Raw genomic sequence first — 27,873 nt, 5'->3', positions numbered from 1 at the left:
TTGTGCTTATGAGTAGAAAAGACTCAGTATGCAGAAGAGTGAAATCTATGGAAAATGCTACTGAAACAGGTCTTGTTTAAACTAAAAAATTGCTGCCGCCTTCTCTGTGGTCTTGCATAGAGTCTTGTTACATTTATTGTTATAGCCATACTCCCTTCCTTCATTTCTCTAAATTGCAAGTAAACAACCGTGTTGAATCACTTATTTGTCAGCTTGTAAAGACAAATTTTTCTTTTCTTTCTCTCTCTTTATTGCTCAGAAGGATCTCTGGTTTTGCCACAGTTTTAGGGATAGTACTATTACAAGACAACTGAAGTAGTCTTGCACATTATAAATAAATCAAATTTAACATGGTAGAATTAGTTCCTGTATAAAAGGGAAACTTTTAAAAACCACTGGCTGTTTCTCAGGCAAGCCCCTCAGGGTGAGAGGACAGCAGAGAAAATAGAAAGGTGGCTCCCAGGACTTTGCAGGCTCCCAGACCTCCAGCTTGGGGCTGAGAGGCTCTCCAGCATTTTACCTTCTACTGTGGGATACGGTACAGGCTGCTTTTGACTTTCTGGTTTTCCTTTCCTGGTATATAAACCTTTTGGCTAACGAGCAATCTAATTATTAAAAAGCAGTGGAAACATATATGCATAATTAACAGTATTTCTCACGACAGCAGCATAAAAAGTTGTTTTAGAAATAGGACAGCAAGATACTATTTTCCATATATCTTTTTTCATTGAGGATTTATGTCCGTAGTGACTCACAGACCACTGCTGCTGTTCTGCTACGAAAGATCAGCCTGTAGGCAAAACATAGACCAGGTAAGCAAAGACAGCATGTTCAAACACAACACTTTTACCCGTACCTTTACTTACAACAAGGTTAAACTTACTCCAGTGCTGCAACAGCAGGAATTCTACACAGGAGGGGTTTTGTTTGTTTGTTTTTCTATTACAGATAGAATGCTTAAAGTGGCAGCTGAGCTGTGCCACAGTCTGATCATGTTAGACTGGGACCTTGTTTTGTATGTCAAGTTAATGTGCTGTAATTGTGGGAAAGATGTGCCACCCCCACGAGCATATCCTTCAGGGTGGAACAGCACCTCCTGCAAACAGTTTTTTACTAGGTAATTCTGGAAAAAAAAAATTGTTTCAAGAATAAAACCTTCAGTAGCCTTCCTTATTCATCTTAACAGCAAATAAACCCCTAGAGAAAAACATTGCATTCAAAGCTGTACCAGGGAGGAGAGATCCCACTGGGACATATTTAATGGAGATTTTTCCAGCCCTTCCTGAAATTAGGAACTTGATGTATTTTAAAGGGAAAACAAACATTTCTATGATCACAGGTCTCCCTGATCTCAGGGAGGAGGGAAAACATCTTCAGTGATACACTCAACATATGTATGGCAAAAGTGGAGCTAATTAAGAGCCACTCCCTTTTCCCTCGGCTTTCTGGAATTCCAAACCCTCATCAGAGACAGTAATTATTTTGGGAGTCCTTCACTGTTCCCCTCGTCAACGTGTTTACTTCCTTCTTATGACATTGCATAAATATGTTTGTGATTTTCTCTTCCTGATGTGGCACACTAACTCTGCAGCCTGTTTTTAATTCTGTGTGCTGACAAAGTGCTAAAACTGACTCAGCAAATTGTTTTTGACCATCGAACAACTGCAGAGTGATGCGGACCTTCCCTGTAGGGAGGGGTTAAGAATTGGTGCACGTAAAGATAGCATAATATAAATTTGCAGGTTGATTTAATCTAGTTACCTCGAGAGAGGTGTGCCTCTTAGAGAGACCACCCTTTTACCACCCAGTGTAAAACAACGCTGCGCGTTTCTAGCTCTCCCTGTGATGCTCTGCCAACCCTTCACAGAGTTCAGGGCTCTAAGCCAAGGCCATTAAGACTGAATGCAACGGTGTTACAAAGGGTCAAGACACACATCAAACAGAACTTACATCCAGCATCTTAAACACAAGGTCCACCGTATGTCTCTCAATTGCTTTTTCATTCTTCCAACTTTGTCAGTTTTTCCCTCTAGTGAATTAGCAAATAAAGCATTAATGGACTTACCACTGAACTCTTCCCCTTGCCTCTCCAACACTGTATTTTAGAGGACAAAATTGATGACAGTACCAAGCACACACTCCTTTTCTATTACGGCTTTATTTATTTTCCGTTTTCCGTTTTATAATCTCTATCACAGAGCACATTTTGCGTGCTGCGCCAAGAGCTCATTTTCGGGGTTATATTACCCCCAACTGTGTCTTTTCTTCAACTCCTGTGCAACCTCTTAACCTTCCCACGGGCCGGGGACGGCCCAAGGCACCGCCATGCGCCCCTGGCGGCCGAGCCGAGCCGAGCCGAGCCGTCCCCCCGCGGCGCGGCCGGCTGACGCGCTCCCCCTGCGCCCAGCCCCGCCCCCGGCGGCCGTGTGCGTCCCACGCGGGGCGGTGGGGGCAGCATGGGTCGGGCCGGCAGCGATGGCGGCGGCGGTGGCGGGGGGGGGCCGGCGGCCATGGATCCGGTGCGCAGTTTCGAGCGCTGGAAGAAGAAATACACACGGCGGACGAGGAGGCTGCGGCTGCAGCGTAAGGAGCGGAAGCGGCCCGAGTGGCAGGTGGAGCGGGAGGGCATCGGCCGCCTGGTGCAGCGCTACCCCGAGGTACGGCAGGGCCGGGCGGCCGGTGCTGCGGGCCGGGGCCGGGGCCGGGGCCGGGGCCGGGGCGGGCCGGGGCCGGGGCCGGGGCCGGGGAGCGAGGGGCTCTGCAGGGCGGGAACGGGAGGGCAGCCGGCGGGTGGGCATGGCAGGCCTGCGGGGGGCGGAGGAGCGGCTCCTCTCCTCCTGGTGTGTGTGTGTGGGTAGGGCTGTGAGGAGGAGGAGGAGGAGGAGGGGACCTGTGTGTGGGGGGGTCCCGGGCAGGCGTGGGGAGCACCCGTAGTTGGCAGGGCTGTTCCTCTGGCTGTTGGCGGTGCCTGTAGGTGACAGGTTTGTTGGGTGCCGCTGCTCTGTGGCAGGCAGAAGGGCTTTCACCTCCACGAGGCAGGAACGATCCTCCATGCCTTTCCTTTCTCCCCCCAGGCAGAGGAGGAGAGGGCAGTCACCGCAGTCCCAGTGGTCCCGGTGGAGGTGGCTGTGGGCAGGCTGTGGGGCCGAGGGTAGTGAGACCCTCGGGAGGGCAGTCAGTAGTTGAGAGTGCAGTGAGGAGGAGGAGGAGGAGGTTGAAGCAGATGGTGGGAACAGTTGTGACCGCTGGTACTTGGCCCTTCTGACCAGGCAGCATGTTGTTTGTCTCCACTGAAGATGCCCGACAGGCAGAGATCACACTAGAAGAGTGTGTCATTTAACCTCAAGTCAGGAAACAGGTATTTGAATATTAGAGCCAGGGTTAGTGGTGTTGGTTCTGTCGCCCAGATTCCCTTGAATCCCTCTGGGAGATGGCCGGCTTTTGAGCTGTAGTGTTGCTCTACATCCTGCCAACTTTTGCTTGTCTGTAATTTCCAGTGTGAGAATGACTGCAGCAGATAAACAAGAAAAAATTAAACAATAATGAAGAGATAACCAAGATACTTTGTTACTGGATTTTTTTTTTCATTTGCTGACATATGCTGCCACACATTTGCCATCAGATGGAAATGTGAAAGATGGAAAACTGATGGAAAATGTGAAATTTAGTTTCAATGTGTCCAAATCTTGGGACTATTTTCTGTGTTACCTGTTCATAGGTGATCTGTTATCTGTTGATCTAGTGACTTTGTTGTCTAACTGTAAGGCTGTTGATGAACATTGTCTTCTCCATCCAGTCATGCTCGTGAAAAGCATTAACAGCCTAACTGATGTGCTGGGGAGCTGTTTGTGTAAACTCTTTCTAGTCTGCTTTATGTCAAATTAGTCAAGTTAGATCAGAATACCATTTGAAGTATTTGAAATGACCTGGCTGCTGTCACCTAGTGCAGATTAGAGAGAGCTCACAGGTACATATTCCCAGCAGATTAACGGAGGTGGTAGTTTCCGACAGGGAAACAAACTAAGTAGAAGTTGGTGGTGTTTTCCCCTGGTGCATGTTGATATGGAATAGATCTATCAGAAGATCCACCTCTAACACCAGTCCTTACTCCTGCCATTCAGACTTTAATTAAAAATAAAAGAGTATCTTTGGAGTTTCAGGGTACAGATCATTCTTGTGCTCCTGGAGGTTTGTAGGGCAGAGAAATAATATAGGAAGCTTTGTGATGTGGCCTTTCTTAACATTCCTGTGCCTTGCTCTTTTAATACTGGTCTCACTTTTTTCTCTTTTTGGACATCTTTAAAAGAGCTAGGCTTATGCATCTAATGATTTTTAAATTGATTTAGAGGAGTGTAAGGTAGAAGAGAAGAACAATATTTGTCTCCTTTGTGATTAATATATCCGTTCTTACAGGGTCATCTAGAGTTAAAAAGAAGTTGACCACTGAAATACTTAAAGAACCCTTAATTATTTAGAACAATTTCACATTGCTGCAATAGCCCATTTCATGTGTCACAAACCTGTTAAAATCTATCCCTTTAGTTGCACATAATGGATTGCTTGAATTCTTTTTTTGATGTTAGTAAGATAGTTTTCCCTCCTGTAGGCATACTGTTTTCCTGTGGGGACAATCTCTTGGTTGAAATTAAACTGAACCTGTCTACATCACTGAGTTGTGATCTGTTAACATGCAAAATAATAAGACTAGGAATTAGCCCAATATGCAGTATTGCACGTGATATATAATATCTTCAGAATTACCAACTGAATTTGGAAATATTTGTCAGAAATTACAATCTGTGAAAGTCGAGAAAAGACTTTTTTGTGGTGATTTCTGGGTTTTTTCCCCCTTCCCAGAACTGTACTAGCTTGAAGTGTGTGCTTCGCAGCACAAGTAGGTTTTATAAAAACAATTCACCTTTAAATAACATTTGGCAAAAGTTTAATTGCTCTGCTAGGACCCAGTGAAAGTTTGAAATCTACCTTGCAAGAGCTTTGTCTTGAAATATGTCAAAAATGGGTTTTAGAAAGGGTGTTACTACCTTTTATCTAGAGATGAAATTCATGCATTAAATTACCTTTCTTGTTTTTGCTAGAGAGAACTAGGCTGAAAAGAGTAGTGTTGTGATCTAGGTGCTTTAAACAGGTTTAAACCCTCAGTTTTCTATAATAGCAGAGCCTGCAGAAGGCTTGGTACTTCAAGTAAATATAAGGCTGATCTGACAGCTCAGTAGCTCTTCATTTGAGGCCTTCTCTGGAATTGTTATCATGAGTTGTCAGGAATGTCTGAGGACCATTTTGCTTGGTCCCTGTGTTGGGAGATTTCTGTTCAGCAGTCTGTTGGAGATAAACGATACCTATTAGAAATGCACAAGTTGTGTAAGTTCTGAGTTTGACATTTAGAAATCTCAGTTTATGGATGCTAGTGAGTATGCATTCAAAGATGTGTAGTCTACCTTCCTCTTCATCTGCTCAGACTTTATAGATACAGTAGTCTCTCTTCCCCCCCCCCGCCCCGAGTTCTGTGGGTTTTTTTCTGTCCTGCTGCTGTTGGTGGTTGTGAACTTTGCCAGTGGAAGCTGTCAACATATTTTGATGATGTCTATCTGCTAGAACAGACTTGAAAGTATTACATTTTTCTTAAGATCTCTACTTGATGTCTCAACGTTTTTGTAAATCATTGAGCTAACTCATGGACTCAGACGCATGCTCCTGGGGTTTTTGTGTGTGTGTGTGTGTGTAATTAACAGCTCTCAAGTATGCTGTAGAGGTGGATGCATACAGAGAAGTAAATTAGTAGGTGTCAGGACAATGAACTACTTTTTTAGTATGTTTTGTACCCTGTAGGACAGCTCTAAAAAATTAAGTATACCAAGTGCTAGAGGTTGGTGAACCTGGTGAGCTTCAGGATGTAGGTCAACTCTTCTTGTCCCAATCAGGTAGATGCAAGATTGCTGCAGTTCTGGGTCCCCAAGTCTGGAGGCTACAGAAGTTCTGATTTTTGGAGATACTGTATGTATGTGAAATGCTTAGCATGAAGTTTAATTGCAAGTTATATCTGGGGCTTGTGGCACACTGCATTGTAGAAAATTTAGACCCTGCTTGCATATTTCAGTATCTTTTAAAATGTGATTTGTAAATTTTTTTTTTTTTTCCCCCTGAAGAATACTGCATCCAGTTTTGGACCCCCCAATAAGAAAAAGACATCAATAAATGGATCCAGTTCAGTGGAGGGCCACTGAAATGGTGGAGGGCTGGAGCGGTTGCCCTGTGAGGAGAGGCTGGGGGAGCTGGGCTTGTCAGTCTGTAGCAGAGATGGCTTTGGGGTTGGGACAGGGACCTTACAGAAACCCCCAGTGCCCATGGGGAGATCATTGAGGAGGTGGTGCAGGGTGGAAGAGCGAGAGACAACAGGTGTAAGTTGACAGTAGAGAGGCTCAGCCTGGAACACTTTTTCCCAATGGGGACAGTCAGGCAGAAGCACAGGTTGCCCAGAGAGGCTGATTGGTCTCTGTCCTTGAACGATTTCAGGACTGGACTGGATGAAGCCCTGAGCAGCCTGATCTGACCTCAGAGCTGACCCACTGTGAGCAGGAGGTTGGAGCAGAGGCCTCCTAAGGTCCCTTTCCACTTGAATTGTTCTGTGATTTCATGATGGATCTGAGCTTTAAGTTGTGCTTTTAGCCTGTGTGGTTAAATACTTAATAAACAGTTTATGGTAGAAGAGCGGTTTGGCTTAGGTCAAACTAGTATAGATTGCCTGACCAGCTAACTTGGATCAGGTCATACTGAACTACTACATATTTATGTTAACAGCAACTTTAAGAATGCTATTAAATATCTCTGTTATGCTTAGATTGTAGCACTGATTAACCTTACTTTGTTTCAGATAAATGCAAGCGAAATTCAAAGATTTTCAGATTTTCCATTGTCAAAGAAAACACTAAAAGGTGAGTACAAAAGTTTTCTTTGGAAAATACTTTAAGTAAAAATGAATGTTTTATTTATCTGCATCTGATTTTTTTTTTTTTTTTTTTTTTTTGCTTTAAACTAAGTTTTAGATAAGTGTTGCCATGTACAGTGTTTTCTAAATGGAGGAATACATCTCTGGGCAAGACAAAAATAAAGTGTTGGTTTTTTTTTTTTCCCCTCCCCTTGCCCCCTTTCTCCTCCTGCACTCTCTCTTCTCTTCCCATGCTGCAAATACTAGGATTGCAGGAAGCTCAGTATCGCATGGTAACGGAGATACAGAGGCAAACCATAGGTTTGGCTTTACAAGGTAAAGATGTACTTGGAGCTGCAAAGACTGGATCAGGCAAAACCTTGGCTTTTATTGTCCCAGTAAGTAATTTACATCCTTCCATTTGTACTTAAACCAAGTTATCCGGGAAGTACTGGATGTCAAATAGCTTCAGTTAATAGATCCTGGGAGAAAAGTTATGATTCAACTGATGTAGATGTTCCAAGAAACCCAAGATACTAATTAAATAAAATTATTATGATTGAGGTTCTGAAAGAAGTGTATTTTTGACCCTAGGAGTGTTTGGACACTTAGAAGTTCCATTTTGATCCTTACATTAGTAGGCCCTGCGTGATTTAGAAGTGGTTTGTTTCTCTTTCAGGACTCTGTTTTCCTGGTGCAACTCTAGTTGTCCAATTCTTTTAAAATTTGAAAACTAAGTGTATGAAATAGAATGGTGAAATTTCTTCAGTTCCTTAGACTTTTTTTAGATGAGTTGGGTTTCACCCCTTTGAGATTTTAGTATTTGGACCTTATATATCAAACTTAAGCTTAGTGATTGTGGACTTCCATTTCCTTGTTGTCTTTTGTGAACTCCTTAGAAATCGCTTCTAGGCGCATGTGGGAAAACAGGATGAAAACCGCTGTCGTGAATAATACATGTTTGACTGTTCTACTCAAAACATCATGCTTTGCATTTCATTTCTTTAAGTTGAAAGTATAATTGAGACGTTTGCTTGAAGTGTGCATGTAAGTGGATACAAAACCCATCAAGTTATGATTAGATAAAGGGAAGAATATATGTTGTTTTGATTATGGAGGTTTTTTTGGTTTTAACATTACTTGCGTTTTTGTGAGCATGAATTTCTTTGGATCCTATTCTCCTAGTAACTGTAGGAACAGTAGTAGGTGTCTTGAATACCCTCTCTAGTTGAGAAGATTTATGCTTTATGCTGTTTTTTTCTTTTAAATTATTTTTTATTAGTAAAGAATAAAAAAATGTATGTGGCTTCAAAAGCTAGTCTTGTGAACTTGAGAAACAAGTGAGATTGCTCAATTAGTTAATCTAGGAGCAGAAGTACTTTGTTTTATGAACCTTATTTTAAAACAGTTGTAGGGCAGAAAAGGTCTAAGGAGCTGGAGAGATGAAGAGTGAAAAAAAATTGTACAAGAATGCTTAACAGCCTTTAGTGTTTCAGAATGCTTCAGATATTTATACCTATGAAATCTTTGTGTTAGGATTAGCTGACTAAGTGTTTCTGCAGTGTGAATTCATAAGAGGAGGAACATTCCTGGTCTGAGGTGTATGTCAACTTTAGTTGGAATGCTCTGTTTATAACATGTGTGGATACTACTGCTTCAAGTCTATAACCAGAATTAAAGCTGCAATAATTTGACTTTCTGGTTCCCACAAACCTTATGAGCAGGAAAGTTTCTCATGTTTTTCTACATCTGATTTCTAATCTTGTATAAATGATTAAGCCTTAATTTCCAGAATTTAGCAGAGTAGGATTAATTGTGCAGTAAAATGTTTACGATTTACCACCCATAACTGTCTGTCGTAGACTGGTACTGGGGAGCTTTGCTACAGCAAGTATCATTACCATCAGTTAGAACTGATATGTAATCAAACTGTGAGATGTATACCGATGTTTCTTCAAGTCATTATTTTAATTAGTGTGGCTTTCTTTTTTTATGACACTTTTTGTTACAAATTTGTTGTTGTTACATATTTTCCTTCTGAGATTTTTATAATGCTAATTTTTTCAGGCTTTGGAACTCCTGTATCGCCATCAATGGACTTCAGCTGATGGATTGGGAGTTTTGGTAATATCGCCTACACGGGAACTGGCATATCAAACCTTCAAGGTTCTGCGTAAAGTGGGAAGGAATCATGAGTTCTCAGCTGGCCTTATCATTGGAGGAAAGGTGCGTCCTCTCTCGGAGTTTGCCATATGGAAGCATAAATGAGTGCTATATTAAGTGCTAGTTTAGGAAGAAACCCTGGAAACAAAAAGTCAGGGAAGAGAGTAGTTAATGGGAACCTATTGGTGACCCACTTGTTTTCCTGTCTGTGTACTCCGTGTCTTTTGAAGCTTTTGCATGTTTACAGTGTTTCCAGGTTACATGACTGGATGGACCTTCCTGCTAAGCCTTCCAGGACTACCCTGTTAATTTAGATTAGTCTGAAATGCTTTTTGCTCAAGCTACAAGTGTGAGCATGCTGAAGAAATTGTGATATCTCTGTAGAAGGCGGAAAGGCTGATCCTTGACTGTTCTTTCTAAAAACTGTCAATAGTTTAAGCTGACCTGACCATCTCTGGTACTGGCTTCTAGTGTGAACAACTAGAGCTAAACTGGTTTAACTCTTTTTCAGGATCTGAAAGAAGAGTCTGAAAGAATCCACAACATAAATATGCTTATTTGCACTCCAGGACGGCTTCTACAGCACATGGATGAAACTTCATATTTCTATGCATCTGATCTGCAAATGTTGGGTAAGTTTTTCAAGTACTTGAAAGTAATCAGAAATATTTTGTAACAGTTCATAATTGTGTGGAGCACTTCCTTGAGTAAAAAGTTTATCCTAGTCATGGTATGTAGATGAAATGGCATTAAGTTCACACATGTACAAATTAAAATAGAAAACAACAAAACCCCTTTCTTGTGTGTACTCTCTCTGAAACAGTTGCTGAGCCTGCTTTTCTTAGGATGATAAGAACAAGTAGGTGAGTTAGTAAGGAACCCAAACCCAAATGTAGTGTTCCATATAATCCTTTAGATCTGTCTTGGCTAACGCTGGCCTTTCCTTTCTGGCTATGGCTCTTGTGTTTTTCCTGACATGATAATTTACTATATGGAATATCCATTGCAGTGTTTGTATTTTGGGCCAGTTGTAGAAAACACTTTTCTTTGAATTTTGAGGCAGATTGCTGCTCCTTTCATTGTTTTGTTAGCATATTTACTGTTGTTTCTTTTCATCCTTCCAACCTGAATAAAAATTTAAGTGTAATGAAAAGGTTTGCCTGCCACTAAGAATCGCATAATCTTTAGCATGGCTTGAGGAACTTAGAAGCAATTAAGAAGCCAATGAAGCTAATAAAATGTGAAATTATGCTTGCTACACTTAGTACAATTCATGGCAGTTAGACAAGAATAGCATGAAATGTAGGCCCTTTTCTTAAAGCTTTGTGTCTGTGCTAGTCTGTTTATACCCTGTGTTTCAATGGTAAATTGAGCTTAGGTACAGAAGGGTCTGTTTTGCTCTGTCATGAATAGTACAGCACTGTTTTATATTCCATGCTTTTGTTTCAGTAATAGGACAGGGAGTTTGTAATTTGCAGTCTGTCTGCAAATTGCTGAACTGTTTACTTGAAATGCTGATCTTTTGTGCTTCGGTGTGTGAAACTGAGGGCTGTAATGCACAGATTATGGGAAATGTTATGGTTTCTGTTGCTTTTTTTTTTTTTAACATATTATATGGAGTACGTGAATAAAAAGAATCCTGTCATACACAGTAATTAAGTTAATCTGTGCAGTTTAAGTGGGCATGGAATTTTGTACTATATGGATTTAATGTATGATTTTTTTTTTAATAAATAAAGCTAAAACTGGATTTTCTCAAATCTGTCTCTCAATTCAGTTCTTGATGAAGCTGATAGAATTCTAGACATGGGGTTTGCTGATACAATGAATGCAATCATAGAAAATCTACCTAAGAAACGCCAGACCTTGCTTTTTTCTGCAACACAAACAAAATCAGTGAAGGATCTTGCACGGCTTAGTCTGAAAGATCCAGAATATGTTTGGGTTCATGAGAAAGCCAAATTCAGGTATGTTGGGATAATTTTTTTTTTTTCTGGGGGGGGTTAAACAGATAGTAATCCTACTTAACTGCTTCTCTGACTGTCAGTTCCCTGAATCAGAAGTTAGGTTGTGCATCTTCCTCCTTCCTATAGTGTCTGATCCTGTTGTGTGCCTTCCTGAAAGCAAGGGATTTCCAGATGAGAGGGTACTAGTTCTGACCGAATCATTGCAGGGAGGCCAAACCTGCACTTTTCTTGTGGATCCTCAGGCAGCTTCTCAGACTGGAAATTTGTTTCCTCAGGAGCAAGCCCTAGTGTGGATTATAGCCTCAGTGGAGTAGTATCCTGGCCTCAGCAGCACTCACTTGTGAATTGCTCCTTTTTTTTGTTGTTTGGCTTCCTTGCTTCCTGCATGTGCATACTTACTGTGCAGAACCACCAGATGTGTTGCACAAAACGGTTCCTCTGTGTGCTGTTCATAAATCTGGCTTTCCAAGGAAATGCTACCCTATTGGGAAAGTGCAGGATGAAAGTCTTGTTTGTGTATTCAATATCAGGTGCCCAAAGAAAAACATGTGGCGTTAGTCCATGTGCAGTAAGTCCTTTGGCTTCCTGACATGCTGGGTTTACTGTGCATGTTCAGGACTCCAGCCCTGTGTGCATGAAATAGATTTCTCATGTTATGCAGTTTGGATTGGAATGGGAGGCCCTTGCCAGAAGTGAAGCATGTGGTCTGCCAAGCTCAAAAAATTTAATATGTCACTAAATGAAAAAATGTACGTGTTGCTTTTTGGCACTTTTTTCCTTTTGAAATCTAAATGAAGAAAGTTATTTAATATTTTGCATTTCTATGTGTTCAATCATCTAAGTGTCAAATTGCTTATGAGCATGTATGATTCTTTTTCTGCTTTTCTATGAAACATGTATATTTCCACATGTAAGATGCAGGAGAAGGGTGAACTATAGGGATAAAAATGGCTTTCCAAAGAGCAAATGAAAACGTGTCAGCAAAATGAACAGCAAGCCAGGTTGCATCTTGAGGCAGTTTTAACTGTTTGATTTGATTATCTTGGTATTGTACTGCAAATACCTTTTTTTAATCAGTAGTACTATCAAAGGCATCTTTAAATAAGTATGATTGCCAGAAAAAATTGTGTGGCTAATATCCTCTTAGCAGAAGAGGATGTACAAGCCTAGTATGTAGTCTTCATTTTGAGGACTGACTGTACATCTGTTTCACAGATCTTGCATTTTTTTGTGAAGTCTATTTTAAAGTACATTTAATTTTTTTAAATATTTGGGTGACTGCAATTAGATAATACACTGACTAAAAAAAAAAAGGAAAGTATTAATTTGTTTTAGAATATACTGCCTTAGTATATAATAGGATATTGCCTTATGAGAACAGTTTCCTCTGAAAGACTTCCAAAGCAAAAGGTGCTGTGGCATAATTCAACTTGAATAGCAGAATAAAAACTGGAACAGTCTTTTATTTTCATCCTCCCAAGTGGCCACCTTTAGTAAAGTAATTTTGAATACCCTTAGTCTGTTTAGGGTGAAGCAGAGGGACTGTAAGAGATGAGTATTTAGATGTATTTCAAGAGCAAATATGCCAAAGAATTTTTTTTAATTTTTTTTTTTTATTTTGTAAAGAACGGAAAGGTGAGTTAAGATGACAGTTCAGAGCTTTACAAAGTCATTTTGCATGTCAGGGTGTAATCAGTAGAAGTACATCAATGCTCTTTTTTTTTGTGCGTGATTAGACTGTGCTTTGACGTTGCCTTAAGCACAAATGATGCTTTAATAGGACTAATAGACAAAATTGCATTTTAAGTCAAGGCAATTTGAATGTCACTGCTTAGACATGGAAGGAATTTGGCTTGCTAGTAGTAAATGAATTTAGAGGTAATGTCAAAAGTCGTCCCCTCCTACCCACTGGCTTTTAGTAAGGAAATTGATTCGTCTTTCAAGAGTAGCTTTCTAGTGGAGCTGCTAAGACTTGTTCTGCCAAGTGGCAGAACTTTCCAGCCTAACTTTTTCTTTTCTCCTTTTTCTGGGTATTTGTCAGACACTCTTGACTTAAAAGAGGTCAGGTGGCTCTGTAAATATTGTATGCCTGTATATTCTCTCTCTTCCCTTCTTTTCTTTCTTGTTTTAATGTTATGGGAACTAATGGTGTCTAAACGTACTTTCTGGGTTGTTTTTTGTTTTTGTTTTTTTTTTTTCCAGTACCCCAGCAACTTTGGATCAGAACTATGTTGTTTGTGAGCTTCAGCAAAAAGTAAACATGTTATACTCTTTCCTGAGAAATCACTTGAAAAAGAAGAGCATTGTGTTTTTTGCAAGCTGTAAAGAGGTATAGCTATTCTCCCCCCTTACCCTTCTAAAACGATTAAAATGAAGATATTCATGTAGATGTCAAGGCACCAGAGAGGTGAGATTCTGGACTAGTTTGCAACAGGAAACTGGGGGAGAAACCAAACCTCACTTACTTCTGTAGGCATGTCATGCAGGGCCTGGCTGCTGGGAAGCTCAACGACCCAGGCTTGATGCAGAAGGGTCCTGGACACCTCAGTGTACTCAGCCGTTTTTGTGCTCTGCTGTTAAAAATGAATGCCAAAAGTTATGTCACTAAGGGCCAGCTATTTCAGTTTTGTCTCATGACACACCTCGTAGTTGGGTTACAAGGTATTTTAATAGTTGTACCTACTTACTTTACAAGGTTTTATATCTGCCTATATAAGAAACTATAATTGTGAAATAGTGCAGGGAAAGGTTTTTCTTATGGTTACATAGGAAGTAATCCTTCAAATATCTACTTATATAAATGTCTGGGGACTATTCTGTTGAAGCTACTTGTATGTGTTTGTATAGCACAGGTATTTATTCCTGTAACTACTGCACATATTGAATATTTTACAACATACAGTGGTCTAGTAAATATTTTTTGCAGTTCTTCCACTTGTGCAAGAAGTTAAAATACTTTTGTTGTTCTGCAGCTGGCTGGTGAGTACAGTGAGGTGGTTGGCTTAGTTGTACAGAAGTCCTCTGAGCTGCTGCTGTTCCTGCAATATATGCAGTTTCTGTAACTATTTTTGTAAAAAAATACTAGATAACTGCCTGCTATAAAATAATGCTATATCATTATAGCATTATTTTATGCTATAATGATATAGCATTATTTTTAAGGTATGTGAGAGTAAACAGACTGCTTTTATAAGAGAAGCTGTTGAAGCTTGAAATAGTAAACCAAGACCGTGTAGATGCTTTGGGTAGCATGCATAAGACGCTACAACCCTCCAGTATTGTCTAAAAGCAGTGCTTCTGATGGACTTTTGATACTTTGGTCCCTTGCATACAGCCTAACTAGACAAGTCCCAAGTCGTTCTTGCTGTTACCTATTTTGGGTACTTTTAGGAAATGCCATCAAAAGGCATGCCAATCTTTTGCCACTGTTTGTTTCCTCTTTTAGTACCTAGGCATGTGACAAAGTCTCAAAATAGGATCTCTTGTCTCTTATGTGGAGAAAAGTGTATTTTATTTGATGTGGTAAGTCAGTTGCTATGTACTGGATAGGATCTTAACAAGTTTAACATTGCATGGTAAATTTCGCCCCCCCCCCCCCCCCCCCCCCCCGATTTGTTGCGTAGGTCCAATATCTATTCAGAGTGTTCTGTAAGCTTCAGCCTGGTCTTCCTGTACTGGCACTCCATGGCAAGCAGCATCAGATGAAGAGAATGGAGGTCTACACTTGTTTTGTTCGGAAAAAGGCAGCAGTACTTTTCGCTACAGATATTGCAGCTCGTGGCCTGGGTATGTACCCAAAGAAGCAATAGTGATTCACAACGTGATGATCTAACCTTACTGAGACTTTATAAGACTTTATGCTCTGAAGACCAACCTGATTTGTAGGAAATGAAGCTGCAGTTTGCTTAAGAGCTCATTAGGGTATCTCAGAAGAGAGATGCTTCTTAGAGTTCTGCCGTTTCTTTACTGAAGACGGCCACTTCATTTGTGCTTATTTTTTCTCTGTCCCAGAAAGACCTATGTTGTCACTAGTTTTGTAATGGCATTTGTTAGTGAGGTATTCAGTGGAAGCTGTCTTTTATTTATTTATTTATTTAAGTTTAGACAATCTAGTTTTTCCAGCCATGTTCTGTGACAAATACCTGGAACAAGAGAAAAATGGAAATAGTGATGTATTTGCTTACTACATGCCATAAGGAGAGATTTCAGCAGTTTTCAGTATTTCTTATGTGCCTGTATCATGTGGGTTATTCCAAAGGATATGAAAAATTACTAACCTACCAGTATGTGGAAATGAAAACCTAAAGAAAGTTTAATGTCTGAACTATGAATGGCATTATAGGACTGTATTCTTAAGGAGGCAGAAAAATAGATGAGGGAAAAACAGGAAGAATTTATAGGACCTGTTTTGGCTTGAGTTTCTTTCCTCTGGTCATTACCTGCTGAATTACGATTTACTTCTGTATATTTTCAGTGGATACTTTGGTCTTTGGTGGTTTTTTTTTTGTTTGGTTTTTTTTTGGTTTTTTTTTGTACTTGGAGGCATTTAGGCATGACAGAAGACTGTTTTCAGGAGTCTACATGTTCTTCTTTCAGATAGTAAACTCCATTGTCCAAAATGTAAGGTTTTGTCAGTATGCTACAAAAGGAAGAAAGGTGCTCTAAAAACTGAAGGCAGAAATGAATACTGTTTATCATACCTTCTACACTGCTGAAATCTCACTAGTGAGGATCTAATATGGTAGTTTGGGTTTAGAGTGTAAGTATAATTGTGGAATACAGCATAGCTACAGATTTCGTCAGGAAGTAACACAAACTTACTCCAATGCAAAGCATGCTGCTGCTGGGTGAAGTGCAGCAGTTAGAAAATGCTTATTCGTAGTATCATTTGCATTCAATGTTGACTTCTTTGTCAGGCTTGGTTACCCCCTCCCGTCATGGGAGAGGGACTATGATATTTCTGTATGGGGACAGCTGAAGGAGTGCTGCCTCACCACAGCTAACTTCAAACCCTGGTGGTGTAGGATATTGATTCTGTAGGTGAAAAGTGGGTCAGATATTGTTATTTAATTATTAAATGTAGTGGTGTTTTATCATCTGTGTGACACAAAGCATGTCTGTTCTTGTCAAGTGTGAAATTATGTTCCATTCGGTGCACTGTCATAATTTAGGAAATGAAGACACCATTAATTCTAGCTTTCTTTGATGAAGAGAGTGATTGTTTATGATATGCTAGTACATGCAATTAATTTTATTTTTTTTTCGGAGGTTGCACCCAATGTCTGTAAACTGGTCTAAATGATGGTTCTTACAGGAATTAATGCTCCAAAATAGGAGGATGCTCTTGAATAGGAGGATTTTGAGTATAGTGAGGTTAAATTTTGACATTTTTTTTTCTTTCCACAGATTTTCCAGCAGTGAACTGGGTCATTCAGTTTGATTGTCCAGAAGATGCAAACACATACATCCACAGAGTGGGAAGAACAGCCAGGTTTGTTTTCACTTTTCATTAATATTTTAATGTTTAACAAAAGACCCTTTTGATTACTTAAGAGTAATGGTTTGACTTAATAATTTCTTAGTGAGCTTCAGAGACTACTTACAGCAGACAGAAAAAATAGCCCCAGTTGTTTAATCTGATCAGGGAAGATTAATAGTGAGGAAGCAAAAATCTTTTGTAATTGCCAGTATTACCTCAAAGGCTGAGTTGAGCATGTTGGTGGGTGGAAAATCTTGTTTTGCCACTGCCGTTTATAGATAAAAAAACCTTTAGACTGTGGATCCAATTTCTTTGTGTCATTGAAGACTTCAAAAGGATGGAAATATTTCTTCCTTATTTTAATTTGGAGAGGAAGGAATCAAATAATGTTAATTACAGGTTAAATTTTTAATTTTCTAAGTCTTGTAGAATTATATTCTTAGGGATAGCTTTAGTTAAAATATTTGTGGCTAAGCCTTTGTGATGGAAGGGAGTTACCAAGTTACACTGTTGAAAACCTGGTCCCTGATCTTTGAACTAGATTTTGAAGAGAAACAGAAGCTGTTATTGCATATAATTCAGTAGATCAAAACTTTTACGCAATTATCTGAAATGCAAGACCAGGCATTATATCTTGTACATGATTTAATTTGTTTGTAGTAGTGTTTGCAATATAGGCGTATGTCAAACCGAATGACAGAGCAGTTGCTTAGAATAGGACTTCAGCACTCTGCACTATAGGAATTTGAAATCTGTCTTCCTGGATGAAATGGCATTAAATTTTGGTGACAGTAATAGGAGTGTGTGCTTCTAGCCCTCTTTCAGAATGTGGAAGTTCTAGCTGTGTTTTCATTGTAATTGGCAACATTTCTGCCCCATTCTGTCCTGTGCTCTTCGTTTTCCCATCTACTTGTTATAATAGAATGGAATAACAGATTTTTAAATGCTTTTGGAAAAAAAACTGTCTGTGAACATAATCAGTGAATGTTACATATAATTAGATAAAACATGTAGCTATTTGGCTAAATTCAAACCTAGATGTAAGCCAATTCAAACCTAGATGTAATCTCATGCATACCAATTGAGTGAAAAGCATATAGGCTTAGTTAGAATTCTGGTTCCCCCCCCTCCCCCCCCCCTTTTTTTTAATCCTGTGTGGCTTCCACAGAAGGCTTGTAATTTTGTCTTTATGGCATACTGTCATTCTGAAAGGGAAAACAATATATTTGGCACTGTTTAATTGGCAGTTTCTAGGAGACTTGTTGAGCTCTTCCTGAGCTGTGTCACTGAATTAAAGCACCTCCCTGGAGTTATGAACCTCAGGCCTTTTCCCGATTCTCATTAGGTGCTGAGAAGAGTGATTTTTAACTAGGTTTAGAGAGGGGAAGCAGCTCCATGAAGACAAATAACCCCCCTCTTCTGTACTGCTTTTAATAAAAATGTCACACTGATGAGGATGTTAGCCTTGCAACCTTAAGGGTTTGTCTTCAGCGGCCTCTTAAATACAACCTTCTGTGGTTGCTTGAGGGACAGATTTAGATGAAAATTGGGACAGAGGGTCTGTCTCGTAGCCCATGGCTGTGCTGGATGCCTGCTCCTTGCTTCACTGGACTGTTATTTACATTCCCTTTTACGTGAATTTTTCAGTATCCAGACCTTACTGAAATTGGGAGTACATCTGAGCAAGTTGTTTGAGCTGGCAGGGTGGTGACTGATAGTGAAAGCAAATTCCTTCTGTAGGAAAACCTTTATGGATATTTTCTGTTTCTTAATCTCATCCAAAGGTCAAGGAAGGTTCTACATACACTGGGCTTTCATTCTGGAGAAACATACAGGCTCTCTCTGTCCTTAAAGCAGTCATGGAAAGAGATTCGTTTAGTGAACTTAATGGCATGAAATAGATCTTTGAAAATAGAACAAGGGAGATGTCTAATAGTTTCAAGTAAATACTGTGCACTGAGTAAATATGCTATTGCAGTTTTAATGTGGATTGTTGAGAATGTACTTCTTGGTGTACTGGAAGTGTTGAGTAGGAAACTTCACTTGTTTTCAATAGCTCTAGCTAGCATGAGAAGCTTGTGTTTTTTCTAGAAACTTGATAAAAATGAACTGAACTGCAGTTTAGTGGTCCTCATTAACGAGGTTAGAGATAATTACAAATTTTCATGGGTTATGAGAGTGTATAATTGCATAGAATGAAAGCTAAATGAAATATCTCAGCTAATTAAGAGACTGTGTTAAACTGTAATTAAAATTGGGATGCCAAATACGGTTTACTTTTGAAATCAAATTATTTTGTGATACAAAAGTAAACATGAAAGTCAAGAGAAATTATTTTGGGGATTGAGCTGAAAAAACTTTAACTAACAATTGTGGATGTGTTCCCACATCTGTTTTGTAGTTTTGCAAAGCCTTATCTAAGATGAAAGATAATGATTGATTTTTAAGTGGATAAGACCACTGTGTTCCCTAAGTAGCATTTCACTTGCATTTTATCCTGCTGAAGAACATAAATGCAACTCCTGCATTTTTGATTTATGGTAAAGTAAGATCAAGAAAATCTGGGTGTTGTCCAGTAATGCTTTTACTTTATAGTAGATTTGGCATATCTTGAGTGTGGTGGGTTTTTCTTTTTTTTTTTTTTTTTTTTTTTTTCTGTTAAACTTGAAAGGTATGCTATGATTGGAGTGATGATACTTCCAACTGCTTTCAAAGTATTTATTTAAAGTCTTAACTAGTTCAGTAAAAGAGTTTCTAAAATACTGACAATATCATGTCCAGGCCCATAAATATTTTTGACTATATTTTTTGCCAAACAATCTCTTAGAAGTCTGTAATTTAAAATACTAGATCACAGTGTTTTCCTGTGGGTTTTAGTTTCAAAAATTCTAAGTAAATAAGAGCTGCTTGTAGCATTTGTCTGCAAAACTAATTTCTTCTGGCTTTTAATTTCTATTGATGCCTTCTGTTCTGTAGCCTATGAAACCTACAGTTGAAAATATTCTTTGATCAATTTTGTGAAACAAGTTGCAATGCCACTAGGGGACAGCAGAAGATAATAATTTTTGAAGCACGCTGATTCTCACTTTTTTTTCCCAACTGTTTTTCCTAACGTAATTTGTAAGTTGTATGGCATGAAAAAACCATATATAGGGATGTTTTTCTTTCAGTCGTGATTGCATTGATGAGTGGAAAAGACACTGAAAAGTCTATTTTAGCTTTCTATTCATGCAGAAATATCTTGTATTTTGGATGTACCTGTATCCTGGCATGTCTCGGTAATTCATTTCTTTCTTTCCTAGCATTACATTCCTCCTCCTACTCTGTATTTTTTTTTTCTTTTCCTTCAGAGAAGACTATTAAAATCTGTTACTTGAGTTTAGTGATTTTTCTGTCAGGAGTCTTTTTTTTTTTTTTTTTTTTTTTTTTTTTTTAAAAGACACTGACAGTGGAATTTAAAACAGAATAAACCTTTCTGCTCTGCAGTTTTTATCTGTGACATGTCCAGAACTCTATATATGCTTTAGGTCTGACTCAGACTTCTGATGGCATTTAATCCAGGCTAGTTGGTTAAGTTTCTTAGGTGCTTAAACTGACTTAGGAAAGTCACTGTAATTTTGTTGTTGTTGTTAAATGATGTGTGCATACAGGCATGCATGTTCTGTCTAGCTCTACATATTTTTTTTTTCTTTTGGTAAATCATGCTCTGAAAACAAATGAATAATAAAAGTTCATCTTCCCAAAGCAGGATACTTTGTTGTCTACCATCTTTGTACTGGCTGGTATGATTAGAGCCAAGAAGTATGAATAAAGACTTAAAAGATCTATAGGTTTTTTTGATGCCTTGTGAATACTGAAGAATACACACACATCAAATTTTGGAAAGGTGAAAGGGGCAGGGCAGGTCATATAATGATCTTAGTCTGTCATGAAGTAAAAAGCTTTGAAGCATGCTCGTTGGGGCTCTGCTTAAGTAATTGCACATTATATGTGTGAAAGTGAGACTAATAAGCCTTTAGAGTAATCCATGCAAGTGGCAATAAAGCATTTATATGTGAGTGACTTAATGTAACTTTCTTCCAATGGTGGAAGCTCTATTAATTAATTTATTTATTTATTTTAATTGGGAAAAATATCCCAGGAATACATGTCTTGGGTCCTGAATAGACAGTACAGTCAAGATGGCGGCTCCTTGTTTGATTTTTTTGTTTTAATTTTTTTTTTTTTTATTTAAGACCCACTGAAGCAGTTTCACTGCTTTATTTTCTTTAAAAATAAATGCACTATTTAGACCATCTTATATTATATTGCAGTCAAGTCATCATCCTAACTTAAGTAAAAATAGCTGCCAGTGGAGGTCACAAGAAATTGTTGACACCACATATTTAACTTGCAATTCACATTATTGAATTCTCTAAAATTAAATGCTGTACCCTAGCTACGTTCCTGACAGTGGCCTGTGATGCTGCAGTTATACTGACTGGCACTGTGTTATTCATTAGAATTCTCTTCATGATGGCATGGTATGAATGTTCCAATACACTGAAATATTAAGTGGCTAAGGTTATTACCTGCTGATATGAAGCTGTACTGTAAGCTGTAATAAAAAATAAATAAACACATGTATTTTAATGCAGCAGAGTGGACACAGCTGCTGTGGAAAATGGATTGCTTACAGTCTAGGCTGGAGGACCCAACAACATCCCAAGGCCTTTTGAGTTCAATTTATTCTGAGACTAGCATGATAAGGTTGGTGAACCACTGCCTATTCTTGTCCATTATGTCTTGTGACTAAGACTGTCTGGCAAACAAGGACACCTATCCAGTATGATTGAATGAAGGAGATTATGGTTTTGTAGTATGACTAAAACCCAGCTGCATGGTTCTCAGAACTTGGCAATAGATACAAATGGGCTACTGTTCAGACAGGAGAAGGAAAAGGATATTGAGTGATCAGAGCAAACCAAACCAAACCCCAAAATAAACAACCCCCAAAGCAATCTCTGACTTCATAGCAATATTTACTGATAATTTTTTGGGGATACTGAACTAAGGTCTATGCAATGGAGAAACAGGAGTGAACAAAGCATTAGAAGTGAGCTAAAGCAAAACGAAAAAATGAAGCCAGTTCATTTTTTGTTGTTAGTTTTAAACGCTGCATGGGATGTTGGACTGTTTACAACTGATGGGAAAGAGCTCTTCTCCCTGGCTGAATTGAGGAACCAGCAGTGAACCCGGCCCGTCTGCAGCATTTGCTCAGCTGTGAATAGCAAGCACCTTTTCTTTACAATTTTCTTGTCATTTTTGTTGGGCTGCTTTGGTAGGACTTGCTGTAGATGATACAGCACTGTTTCAGTTAGCAGTGCACACAGATCTCTTGTTAAAGATTTGTTGTTTTAAAGAAAAATATCTACTACAAAAAGAGACTGTTGATCGTGTAGATGGGATAGAAATTTCAATATTCATGCATTTGTTTTCTGTGCTCATTTGTCACTTAAAAGAGAATAACAAATTACCATGTTAGGGAAGAAACCCAGCAGTGTAGAAGGTATGATAAACAGTAGATAAAACTCTTCTTGCTCCTGGGCTTGGAGAAATAACGTTTTCTGGGTTTGAAGCTTAGATTTCATCAGTCCTCGTCATGTCAGAAGGCCCAGAAGGTAGTATAATTGGAAACAAAGTTTTGCCTGAATTGAGCCCAATATGAGAGACCTAAAGCTGTTACTTTAAGAAATATGTTTAAAAACGGTAGCTTAGATAATCAGATTTAATAGTTGAATTTTAAAACAAAACTATGAATTATTGTATTTCTGTGGAAGGCCTTAGGGGTAGATATGGATATTAGTTTCTCTTTGTTGAAGGATAGTGTGTGGGTGAACAGATTTATTTGTATGCATATCAGATTGAAATAGGTCTTCTCAGAATAAAACTGTCCATTCTGATATGTTTTGGATATATTTTTATAGATATGTTGTATTGTTCCTTTACATAAGAGTGCAACACAGACAAATGTTTGCATCAATGAAATGCTTTTTCCTTCACTACTATAGTTAATTTATCAAGGAATTGAAAATAATTTTAAAGTAAAATATAAATTACAAGCTAGATGTCATAGAACTTGACTCACTCTAACTTTTTCTAGTCCATGTTATATTAAGCATGTTTGTTAGTTTTTTACCTAATCTATAGATTGGGAAGTCACTGTCACTAGCTTCCGAAAACTAGATGTATATTTGCACACTCAGGTGGTGATTCTCTTTTTTCCCGTACTTCTTACCACAGATGAAGAACTGTACTATGCCAGGGTTTTTTTTTTCTCATCCTCAAGTCTCAATTGCAATAGTGTGTACATTAACAAATATCTAGATAATTTCACTGGCATATTCTTTCAGTCTTTACAGGGGTAAATCTTTGCTCTAGAAGCGGGGATCTGTGCTGCTTTTTGAATTTTGCTTGTCAGTTATTCCACTTGATGGAATTGTCTTATTCTGGGTTCTTCATGGAAACTAAAATTGTATGCAAAGATGTAAAGAACATTATTGTTGCAATATAAAGTGCTCCTGAATATTTGTGTTCTGAGAAGGGTGTGAATGGTGCACAGTGAATAAATGATCACCTTAGATGGTAAATAATTTGGCTTCATAGTGGAAGTAACTATTAGTTTCGTATTAATAGTTTGGCAACCACATATGATGAACAAAGGGTCCAGCAGAAGAAGAGTGAAAATACGTAATTAGAGTGTATCATAATGCACATGCAAAACCAGGCAAATTTAGTGGGCTTGGTTTTGATGCTATTCCAAATGCTTAACTTTCTGACTTAACATTTTAAAGAAAGCAGTCTTTTGCTTACTTCTGGTAAGTCTCTAGCAAATTTGATCTGAGTGAGAAAGACACAGCTGAGAAGTTGATTTGACTTCCTTGATGCCTGATTTCCTTTTTCTGAAGGGATCTACTGTGGAGAGTTTCTGCAATACTAATGTATCTGAAGATGGCTTGTTGGCTTGGAATGCAAGACTTTTTAGAAAGGGCTTTGATTTAAGCTCACAAGTTTTGCAGTGATATCTTACTTCCTTCTGTGTCTTTTGACAGATGAGATGACAGCATATGTTGATACTATCCATCCTGGCCCAGTTAGGCTAAAATTAGATCTTTAATCAGGTCAACTTGGTAACATCCCATTTAAGTTACAGACTGAAAAAAAAAAACCAACCACAAACCACTACTTTTTTTTTTTTTTTTTTTTTGAGTACGGTGGTAGATGTGTGACCTCCAAAGCATTAAAAATTACATACTTACAGTTCCTTGTGTGTTTGTGTGTGGTAAATATCTTCAAAAACATCACCTCCTTTATATTGGGTTTTCTGTAATGGGAAATATTCCAATTCAAGAAACTGCAATGCAAGTATCCTTATATCTGCAACCCTCCTCCCCCAAATTTTATGATTATCTCATAATCTCCATTTTCTCCTTTGCCAGTTTTTAAAATAGATTTTTTTTTTCTTGCCAAAGCAAGCAGAAATACTGCCTTTAACTCTCTTGAAATTTGGCATCAACTTACATCTTCTGAAATACAAATGTTAGGGAAACACGTTGCAATACATCTGTTCAGGACAACCTGTATAACGTTTCCTGTAAGGTCTGCATATCCATGCAGGCTATCTTTACAGTTGTCTTTCCATTGCTCCCATCATTTTTTTTCCTACTGGATGCCTGCCCTACAGCAGAGCACTGGTGCCTGATGACCATCAATCAGATATTTCCCATTCCTATTTTATTCTGGTATCACCATGACTCGTATGTCACTGACAACTAAAATATGGTGCATTTGACTGAGTGATATGTTATGATGGTTGTGGCAAGGATGTAAAATTACTCTGAATGTAGTTAGAACAAGCTCAACTCTAGCTGCATGGCAAGGTGGAATTGATTAATAACCATGGTGTGTTTTCATCTGTTGCCTTTGTGATAATGGTAGTGTTGTTTGCTTTAATAGTATTGGCTAGGGGTATATGCAGCCTTTGGCTGCATCTGATCAAGGTTAGATTAAGATAGGTTAAGGTCAGCAAAAATTGAGTGTCTCTTTGGCCTGCAAAAAAAGCATTTTTTTCTCATCCTGTCCTCACTGAGTTGTTGCCATGCTATTAGTTCCTTCATGTTTGATACTAGCTGTTGGCTCAGGGTGATTTTTAGCAGAAGTTTAAGATAGATTCTGTCATGGTGAATAAACTGTCCTTTTGATTTGAGTGTTTTATTTATTTTTTGGTATGAAATGAAACTATTCGGCAACTCTTTGTGTTTCTTTGCTAGGGAAATGGTGCTGTTGACATTTTAAACCATTTTTCTCTACTTCTAATTAGCCAGTACCACATTGTCCTAAATAATTTTTCCCATTTTCTTCTTGTCCAGCCTTTGGTGCTTGCCCTTGATTGTAAGCATCCTTTTTCTCATCTGCAGTCAGTGTAAATATTTCATTTCTACCCTTGGCTTTATAGTGCTAATGATGATTTGTCACAGCTTCCTTGCTTGTAAGTCGAGACTGAGTTGCAGAAAAGTTACTTGCCTTTTTGATAAGTATTGAAGCCAAAAGACTCTAGAAAATAAGACAGGTTTGTACTAGAAGTATGTGGGTTTTTTTTTTCCCCAAGACTTTCTGCAAGTAAGATGCAATTTTCCACAGAACCGGAATGAATTGTATCTGGTATCCTAAGAGACTGTTAAAATCGCAATGCAAAGATGAGTCCCTGCTCTGGTTTCTTGATTATCTTGAGGAAATGACAAGATAAGTAATATCATCAATTACTACACAGTCCAAGAAAGTTTGATTACTTTGAGGTTTTTAATTTACTTTTCTCCGGCACAGTTGAGGTGCATACTTGGTGAATAATAAATCACCAAAGTGAATTAGCCTTTTAGGTCAGATGTTTGGTTTTGGTGATGATGGACAACTTGAAGGCTGCAGTCAGCAGGAATGGGGAGAACTCCTAATGTCTTCTCATCTGCAGAAGTAGTAGTCCTCCTGCTAAAGAATTTCAGTAGCTGAGGTTGACTCTTTGCTGCTTTATCATCTATAAAGGTTTAAAGGTTTTATCTGTCTACTTAAAATAATTACAGAAATGTTCTTTTGTTGGCTTTAGTGGAGAACTTTATTCCCTTAGGATACTGAGGGGATGTTCTTTTCTCTCATGTTTTAGGCATTGTAATGGAAACAAATTTTTAGCTGAATATCTAAGTGTTCTTTATTGTTTATGCCAGTTCTTAGTAGCTTGTGCTTTCATAAGTTTGCCAGTATAGAAGCTTTTAGTATGAAAGACACAGAGAAAACACTTTTGAAAACTTAAATTTTCCACTGAAACCTCTCTTTGAGGTTATCTTTAAGACCATAATTTCCTTGACCCTTGATGGGTATTTATTCCATGATTTGTATGACACTGGTCTTTTGTAGTGTGTTGCACACTGGATAAAATAAATATAATAAAGCAACAATTTAAGAATGCTGAGTCAGGCACTACAGGTTAAGAAATGCCAGAAGCATCAAAACTACACAAATCACTTCATGCCTTTGACTAAATTTAAGGAATCTGCAAAAATCATCCTTTGTAGGTGTTTATATAGTGTGATCAAGACTTTTTGTGTCTTCTTGACAAATGAGGAAGATTCTTGTTAAGAGATTAAGCAGACATTCTTTCCAGATATTGGATCATTCTCATAGCATTTTTGGAATCCTTTCCTTTCGTAGCATCTGTTTTGAAGAGAAGAGCAGAGCTGTGTGTAATTCTGTACTCTAAATGGGTGAGACTGGTATTGGCAGCAATATTATCTCTGTCTTCCTGTTTGTTACTACCCTTGGGTAGATAAGAGAGTATTTTCATCCTCTTTCCAACAGTGCTCTGAGAGCTCAGGTTCTTTTCATGGAAAAATTAGCTGCCTTGGAACTGTGATCATCAATTTTTGCCATAAAATGCAAAGTCCTCTAAGGTTCAGTGGCTTTCCAGGACTTCATTGCTTGTTCAAGTAGTGGCAGTGTCTGACATGCACCCACTTTGTGGAAATATCATTTCGAATTTGGCTGGGTTGGAATATATAGAGCTTTCTTACAAGGTGCACTTAGTCTACGTAACCAGGTCATTCCCAACCTTAATTATTATATAAAGGGCCGAAACATACACAGGATGTTTGGTCAGCAGTGATGTACGTCCTCCTATGCTTTTGGTAAAGATAATAAATTGCCTTAAACCAAGCATATGGGTTGCTTTAGAACTTTTTTTTTAAGGAAGATTCTACAAGCTGATATTTCTGCATTAAGAACATTTTAGGTCTACTAATTAAATGGATTAAAATCAAGTTACTATCATTTTTGTACAGCATCTCTCCCTCAACCACAACTGTAAAGCAGTATTTTTTGGGACAAAGTCCAAATGTCTTACCATTTGTTTTGGTACACTTACCAAACCATATAAAACCAGTAAATTTACATTGTGTTAGTAAGTGGCGGAGACTCTCCTCTTAGCAACAATTTGATTTCCATGTAAAATTTCAAAATCTAGAATGTAAGGGCTGAAATCTCATGACAAAACCGTATATTAAACATTTAAAAATTATCTTTAAAAGTCATTCCCCAAACCCGTCGTGCATAGCACTGGGGAAGGGAAAAAAAAAAAGGCATCGGAGAGCATTTTGTTGTGATTTTTTCCAAATTCATCAAATGAAAGCAGAGAGCTGTAATAAAAGCTGTCAGACTGTTTTAACTGCAGATTTTGTTGCTACTTGCATTGCTTACTCTGCTGTGACAGATAGTGTTTATAGTTTTCAAACAGTTCTGCAGTACTGTTTTTGCCAAGTGATAACTGTTTATACTTGGAGAAATGTGGGCTCTCTATGTTCCATCTGAAATTATTTTTATCAGTTAATGGTATGAATATTGTTTGGTGTGCCTGAGAACATCCTTCTGCACTGTCTCGCCTCCAACTTAAAAGCTGTTTTAAGCCACGTAGTCTTGACTCGAATACTTCCTTAAATAGCACTTATGTCCCCTTTTCTACGCACAAAGACTGGACTGGTGTTTTCTTCTGTCATTGCTGAGCTTTTATTGGAAAGATGTGGCTTACCCTGGCATAGTCTTGTTCTCTGTGGTCTCTGACCCAAAGACAAACTAATAGCATCTCCTACCCTTCTGCTGGCAGTTTACATCTTTTGTATAATACCTTTTCCCTGATGGTTCTCTTGATGGAGAAGAATGAATGCAAATGGAGTAAAGACCCAATAGGAGAATGTATGATGGAGTAACAGAAGCTGAAGATTTATGAAATGGCAGCAGGCTGA

At 38.5% G+C, this 27,873-nt stretch overlaps 1 protein-coding gene across 1 annotated transcript in view; it reads left to right on the top strand.

Annotated features, from left to right (window-relative positions):
- Positions 1-2,404: 2,404 nt before the first annotated feature.
- The window catches only part of DDX10 (DEAD-box helicase 10), a 200,746-nt gene continuing 175,277 nt past the window's right edge, over positions 2,405-27,873 (top strand). Inside the window, exons 1-9 of the mRNA XM_069808236.1 lie at positions 2,405-2,657; positions 6,890-6,950; positions 7,211-7,341; positions 9,011-9,169; positions 9,618-9,738; positions 10,884-11,073; positions 13,276-13,402; positions 14,697-14,859; positions 16,480-16,564. Coding sequence (XP_069664337.1) covers positions 2,457-2,657; positions 6,890-6,950; positions 7,211-7,341; positions 9,011-9,169; positions 9,618-9,738; positions 10,884-11,073; positions 13,276-13,402; positions 14,697-14,859; positions 16,480-16,564 — 1,238 coding nt within the window. The 5' untranslated portion in view covers positions 2,405-2,456. The remainder of the gene's footprint in view (positions 2,658-6,889; positions 6,951-7,210; positions 7,342-9,010; positions 9,170-9,617; positions 9,739-10,883; positions 11,074-13,275; positions 13,403-14,696; positions 14,860-16,479; positions 16,565-27,873) is intronic.

The sequence above is a fragment of the Haliaeetus albicilla genome, chromosome 20, assembly GCF_947461875.1.
Source record: "Haliaeetus albicilla chromosome 20, bHalAlb1.1, whole genome shotgun sequence".
Taxonomy (NCBI): domain Eukaryota; kingdom Metazoa; phylum Chordata; class Aves; order Accipitriformes; family Accipitridae; genus Haliaeetus; species Haliaeetus albicilla.
The sequence above is the reverse complement of the archived record's forward strand: the minus strand, read 5'-3'. Positions and strand labels throughout refer to the sequence as shown.